The sequence below is a fragment of the Humulus lupulus genome, chromosome 6 (genome assembly GCF_963169125.1).
Source record: "Humulus lupulus chromosome 6, drHumLupu1.1, whole genome shotgun sequence".
NCBI lineage: Eukaryota > Viridiplantae > Streptophyta > Magnoliopsida > Rosales > Cannabaceae > Humulus > Humulus lupulus.
In genome coordinates this window covers 198,129,585-198,136,780 of record NC_084798.1, presented here as the reverse complement: position 1 = coordinate 198,136,780, position 7,196 = coordinate 198,129,585, and the positions used below count along the sequence as shown (strand labels likewise).

The 7,196-nt window shown below is 36.5% G+C and overlaps 1 protein-coding gene across 1 annotated transcript; it reads left to right on the top strand.

The window, feature by feature from the left end:
- Positions 1-337: 337 nt before the first annotated feature.
- LOC133785833 (uncharacterized) lies at positions 338-2,041 on the top strand. The gene is made up of 4 exons (XM_062225048.1): positions 338-569; positions 649-771; positions 913-1,403; positions 1,583-2,041. The coding sequence occupies exons 1-4, from the start codon at positions 338-340 to the stop codon at positions 2,039-2,041; spliced, it is 1,305 nt and encodes a 434-aa protein (XP_062081032.1).
- The last annotated feature ends 5,155 nt before the right edge of the window (positions 2,042-7,196 follow it).

Below are 7,196 nucleotides of genomic sequence, written 5' to 3'. Positions count from 1 at the left end.
GAACAAAATAGAGCAAGGACAGATTTACAAGGACAAGAACACAATCAAATCAGCTCTTGGCTACCATGCAATGCTACATAACTTTCAGTTCAAAACAAAAAGATCAGAACCAAGAGAGTACCTGGTTACCTGCGCAGATGACACATGCAACTGGTTTGTGAGAGCTTCTAAATACAGAAATCAAGATTTATTCAAGGTACGAAAATGCATTCCAAATCATACTTGCTCTGTTGAAATTGTTATGGAGGATCATAGGCAAGCAAAAAACATCATAATTGGGGAATTAATAAAGAATTAGTACAAGTCAGTCAAAAGAAATTATACTCCAAATGACATCATGAATGACATGAATGATGACTTTGGAGTAACCATGGGATACACAAAAGCATGGAGATCAAGAGAAAAAGTTTTGCTTCTAGTAAGACGGAACCCTGATGATTCATATCAAAAGTTGCCAATGTATCTTCACATGTTGAAGCAAGCAAATCCAGGAACAGTAACACATCTGCTCACAGACAATGAAGATAGATTCAAATACTTGTACATAGCTTTCTCCAACTCAATCAAAGGTTGGAGATACTTGAGGCCTATCATTGTTGTTGATGGAACTTTCTTAAAAAAATGCACATGGCGGCACACTATTTTCAGCATCAACATTAGATCGAAACAACAACATTTTTGTCTTGGCTTTTGGAATAGCAGACTCAGAAAATGATAACTCTTGGCTTTGGTTCTTCTCCAAACTGAGAGACACATATGGAGAACCCGAAGGTATGGTAGCTTCAATTTTATCATATGGTTTACATATAAAAAGGAAATGGTTACCCAAACCCAATACACAAATACATGCTATTTCGTTTAGTATCTTATAAAAGTAACTGGTTACCTTCACAAGATTGGCTATTGTTACAGACGGACACAAGAGCATAGAGAATGCAGTACATATAGTGTACCCAAATGCGTTCCATGGAGCTTGCATGTATCACTTGCTCAATAATTTGAAAAGCAAGTATGGAAACCATGGAGAACAGCTACAAATGAATTTCATTGCAGCAGCAAAAGCATACACAAAAACAAAATGTGAACACTACATGAGAAGCCTTGATAGACTTGACAGACGCATTAGACCCTATTTAGAGAAAGTCAAATATGAAACTTGGGCAAGATCATACTCACCAACAAAAAGATACACCATGATGACATCCAACATCGCAGAATCGCTCAACGCTGCACTAAAAGCTGCAAGAAATCTCCCTATTGATATCTTGGTTGAATGTCTTAGAAGTTTGGTTCAAAAGTGGGTTTGGAACAATTCAAATAATGCAAATGGAACATTCACAAAAGTGTCTACAACAACAGAAAATGAATTGAGACATGACATTGTTTCAAAAATGAAGTATGAGGTATGCAACTAAACTTATTCTTACTATTCTTTATTCTGTCAATATATGGTAACCAGTTACCCTGGGTAACAGCAAAAACAAAACAATAAACTAAACAGAGTGGGAACAACATACATTCAATGTTAATTGTATATAAATGTTTATTATTTTATTTTAATTCATCACAAAACTATTTTCAGGTCTTGCCTTTCAACCCAATAGAATATCAAGTTCGTGATGAAAAATGGACCAATTTCACAGTAAATATTCACAATAGAACTTATACATGCAATAGGTTTCAAGAAGATGAAATGCCTTGTGGGCATGCAGTAGCTGTAATTGCAAAGAGAAACTTGGGAGTATATGATTACTGTGCAAAGTTTTACAAAACAGAAACTTTGAAAGCAATGTATGAAGAAAATGTTCATCCTTTTCCCCATAAAGATGAATGGAATCTACCACAACACTTAGACATAGTGGTGCTACCTCCAAAGGCAACAATCACTGCAGGAAGACCAAAAAATAAAAGAATAAGATCAAGAGGAGAACCAAAAGTGATAATCACCTGTGGTAAATGTGGCCAACCAGGACATAACAGGAAGACTTGCAGGAATCCACCAATTGACAAGGCAAACAAGCAGAAAAAACAAAAGTCATAGCTTGATATATTACAGTAAAACAACCATATCATAGCTTCATTCATTAAATGATTGACTTTCATATTCATACATTGATATTGAGTATTATAATAACTTTGTTACATATTCAAATAAATTGAATGATTACCAAAGCATATAAGATTCCCTTTATAATAAATTGTTGGTTTTTTGTTGATATATGTCAAATATTTATGCAACCAACACCATGAAAACGTGTTTTTTTTAAAATAAAACATAATATTTTGGGTAAGGTAACCAGTTACCACTTTGTATATAACGTGATGATCCAACTGGGTACCTAGTTATTATATCTCAATTGCTTTGTATATCACAGTTACTTTAAAAAAGTTGAATATTATTATATATAATTATTAAACATGAAATACAAAAAAAAACAATAAAGTAGGTACTTTGATCTAACATATGCCACAAAAAAAAATGAAAATCAACAAACACCAAAAAAGTAACCAGTTACCCCTTATATAAAAGACAGACCAAACTAAGCACCTGGATACCATTAAAATATCTCAGTTGCTTTAAAAGTAATACAGTAAAAAACAAACAAGAGAAACTGGGTACTTTGCTCTAAAAATTATCACAAATAGAAAAAACAACAAGCACCAAAGTACCCCAGCTACACTTTTGTATATAAGACAAATACCAAACAAAGTACCTGGTTACCATTAAAATATCTCCGAAAAAATAAGTAAATATATACAAATAAATAACACAGAAAAGATCAAAAGATATATATAATATCCTTAAGTAACCAAGGTCTTACAAATAGTACCAATTTAACATATACAAGTATCAAACTAACTATTGGTAATCATTTCCAAAAGTCAAACATCCTTTTCCAAAAGATGATCTGATTTAGAGTATAGACAAAATAAAAAAAGTCTAATATCCTTTCATAAAGCTTCCTAAATAACCTATGCAGTAGTCTTAAGAGAACCTATGCAGCAGTCTTCCTCCTCTTCTACTTCCTATCCAAAACCTTTTCAGAAAACTCAACGCTAGTCAAATATCCATCTTCTTGTTTCTTCTTCCCATGAAAATACAAGCTAACAACAATGTCTTGGCGAAGCAACTGAGCATCAATTTCTTTTGGCATCTCGTTTTCCTTTCCAAGAATTAATTGCTCGGCAAAATACGTTGTAAAAATCCCACAGTCACAGCAATATTACAAACACATAAAAAACTAAGAACATAAAAACAAAACCAGAAACAAACAGGATAAGCAAAGTTAAAAAAAAAAACTCACCATTCAACTTGTTGAGGAACACCTCTAGCAATACTCAATTGCAAAGCATCAGTCTCAGCAACATCATAAGGACTAATATCAAGATTTATGTCACGACGATCATAAAAATAAATCTTCTCCAATAGAAGAGGAAGCATTACAGCAAATGCTTCAATTACAGGTAAACTCAAATTTCCATGCCTCGCCCCCGACATAGAATCATAAACAATGAGCAACCTCTTCTTTATGTCAAAATGTAGCAAAAGCCAATGAGAAAGATCATTAACATTAACAGGCATAAGAACATGATCAAGTAGATTCCAGTGACTACTGCAAAATAATGAGTTTCCCCTCATAATCTTCAAAGCAACACAACTGTCATCAATGTTCAATGTATCACTGCCTGATTTCACAAATTTCTCATACATGAAAACAATATTTTGGGCAAAACAACTATCAGTAGTAGATACCCTCCTCATCAAACCTTTCGACAACTTAACCTTTCTCCTCAAATAATACATCATGACATCAATATGCTGCATTTTAAAATAATAAAGGCTTATAAGACCACTATGTAGAAATCTGTTACCACTTACAACAAAACATAATAAAAAAAAACAGAGGGTAACCAGTTCCAATCAACTGCACAACAAATAATAAAAACTGTGGGTAACAAGTTACCATCAGCTAAACATCAATGTATACATTTGGGTAACCAGTTACACAAAGCATTGCAACACAAAAAGATGACTGTGGTAACTAGTTACCCCAGCTAAACTACTAGATTATACATTTAGGTAACCAGTTACACATCGTGGAAACACAAAAAAAGACAGAGGGAACTAGTTACCCCCAGCAAAACACAGAAATATAGAATTCAAGCACATCAAAAGAAATTTTTTTTTAAAATGAGAAACATAACATAAAAAGAAAAAGAAACTCACCGATGAATCAACAAACTGCCCAGGATGATACAAACGGTAGAACCAAGTCTTCTCGTCAATAAAAATGAAAGTGAAGTCGATCGATGGCTCAACCTTGTTATCATCATATTTCTTATACCTACAAAACAAAAAAATCAAACAGTATTTAGAAAATAAAACCAAAAATTTCACACAAAACCAAAAAAAAAAAAATTTTAAAAAAAACAAAGTGTACATACTTGTTATTGTGCTTCACTTTAGTTTCAATCCAACTATGAAACTCAGAAGCTTGTTCTTCAGTGTGATTCTGACCAAGATCATTAGAAAAAGGACATATATTATCCAATACAGTCTTATTTCTTTTATGTTTACCTTCATCTTCAGAAGAACCAAACTTTGTCATGAAAAGAGACTTGACAACAGCACTTGGCTTCGCCTCTCTTTTCTTAGGAAAAATAGCCACAGGATCAGACAACCTTGAAGAATCATAGACAACAATTGACCAATCTCTCTTACTGTAATGCCCCGGATTCCCTATTATGGTTAATGGCTGGATTAGTAGGCCGGGAGGGCCATAACTGTTTAATTATGCCATTAAATGTGTTTATGCATGTTTATGAGAATTATATTATCATATGATGTTAAATGCATGCTTGTGAGTCCACATTTGTTTACAGGGGTAGTATGGTAATTTGGCCCGTTGAGGGTATAATTGAATATTTGTTGTATGATAATGATATATTGTGAGACCACATTATAATGTGGATTGGTTCGAGTATTCCGACATGAGACGATCCTTAAACATGATTTATCGGTTTGGTCATAACAGGTTTGAGCTCGGGGCTCGGGGTGAGTCTCGGGGTGATTTTTAAAGGTTATCGCGTTACCGGGGATTTTAGGGTAACGGGTTATGAAATATTGGTGTTTGAGGATATTGAGATTAGCGGGAATTGGGAAGCGTTAATTATAATTAACGAGTTTAGCGGAATGTACCAATTTTGCCCTTGGGGTGGCTTTGGAGACTTAAGATGACATAAAGGGTATTTTTGTCTTTTTGGAAGGATATATGTGATTAAGTAGCTTAGAAGGCTGTAGATTAAAACAGAACAAAAACAGGGGTTTGCCTCTCCCTTACCCGTACCTCATCTCCTTCATTGCTCCTTTGGTGGTTTTGTGTTCTTGGTGATAATTCAAGCTAGGGAAACTTAAGGGCTGGGTTGGAGACTTGTATTAGCTTGTGTGGAAGGTTCAAGACAAGTTTCAAGGTGAGTTTTGCCATTAATCACAGCTGGTACTCTGTTTTTGTTTATAGTTTTCAACTCATGTTCTTGATGTGGGAAGTATGAATCAAAGGAGGTTTTTGGGTGTTAGTTGATTGGGGTTTGGTGTGAGTGAGATAGGGATGTTGTTTGGGGGTTCAATTACATGTTTGGAGGAGGTTTTATGATGGTTTAAAGGTCTGGTTTGAGAGGGAGTTGCACAGGGAGAAAATCTGGTTCGTGTGTGGCCGTTCTAGCTTTTCTGGGCTGGGTGCCGTGGCACGGCTTTTGTGTGTCGCGGCCCATGAGCGTCTGGCAGATAGGGCTTGGTGGCGTGCCGCGGCACGGCTTTTTGGGGCCGCGGCCCATGAGGCCAAAATTTGCTAAAAGTGGTTTTTAGCTTAGGGATTCAAACCATAGGCCTCGGGTTGGACCTAGTACCCGGTTGGGTAGTATTTGAGGTCTCGGGGACTGGGATTTGGTTTGGGAGCCCTCAGTTATCATTTTTATTGATGAATCCTATATTTTGGTTATGACCAGGTGACCGTCGAGGAATTTAAAGGTTGATCGTTCTCAGGGATCATTCATATAATTATTCTCACTCGAACCAGAGGTAAGAAAACGGTGTTTGAGTACAGTTGCACCCTATATAGGTATATGACATGCATGGTTTGATACTTGAGGCATGTTTGGTTGATATATGTGGACATGGATTGCATATTAAATGCTGTTGAACGTTGTTTATCTGTTTGAGACACTGACTAGTCAGGGACCGACTCTAAAGTCGAGAATTATGCATTGAATGGCTCTATGGCATTAATGCCAGACCGACTCTAAGGTCGAGAAACTTATAAGCGCTTGCCTGGCTTACAACCAGATGAATATAGCCAAGGTATATGACCCCGGTGACTGTTTGTCACATGGCTAAAGGACATTGTCCATAGTTTCGACTCCAGAGTCGTGAGGAAGGTTATGTTGGTGACTAATCACCATGCACCTGTCCTAAACGAACTTATAAATGAATCACTATTCAGTTAAGCCCTGGTGACCCTATCGTCACATGGCTAGAGGGAGCGATGCTCATTATTGTGACTTTTGGCTATTGTCACCTACTTGTTTGACAGATAGTCCTGAATGGTTATTATGATCGTTGTTGATATTATATCATGCTTTATTATGTTTTCTTGCTGGGCCTCGGCTCATGGGTGCTACATGGTGCAGGTAAAGGGAAGGAAAAGCTTGGCCAACCCTGAGTGGAGAGCTTGGGCGATGTGATGTACATACAGGGCCGCTTGACCGCCACGGTCAAGGAGTTCTCAGAGGGACTAGGGGGTTTACCCTATTTTTGCCGCTTAGGCCGGCGGGGATTGTATATTTGGAACTGTAGCAACTCTTTTGTAACATGAACTACTTGTAAACATTTTTAAAAGGCTCATGAGCAGTTTATTTACTTAATGAAAAGTGTCATTTCCTTTTTACTGGTTTTACACCTTAACCTGTTAATGACACCTAGATCACGTTTTTAACCAAAGGACTCGGGTAGCGGGTCAAATTTCCGGTTCACCGATCACCGTAACTGTTCTGGGGTACCCAGGGCGTTACACTTACCCTCCATATTACTACTATCTTTTGATGATCTCTTAGTAGACTCATTTATCATCTTCCACATTTCATTTGACACATGAAATGTAGAAGTTGAAGGAGTCGAGCATAGCAATGAGGCTTCATTA

What these genes read in the sequence shown, in the direction of transcription:
- LOC133785833 (XM_062225048.1), top strand. Translation starts at nt 338, where the DNA reads ATGAATGACATGAATGATGACTTTGGAGTAACCATGGGATACACAAAA. An exon ending in CACATATGGAGAACCCGAAG is followed by an intron (nt 772 to 912) that starts GTATGGTAGCTT and finishes CTATTGTTACAG; the next exon opens with ACGGACACAAGAGCATAGAG. An exon ending in TTTCAAAAATGAAGTATGAG is followed by an intron (nt 1,404 to 1,582) that starts GTATGCAACTAA and finishes AACTATTTTCAG; the next exon opens with GTCTTGCCTTTCAACCCAAT.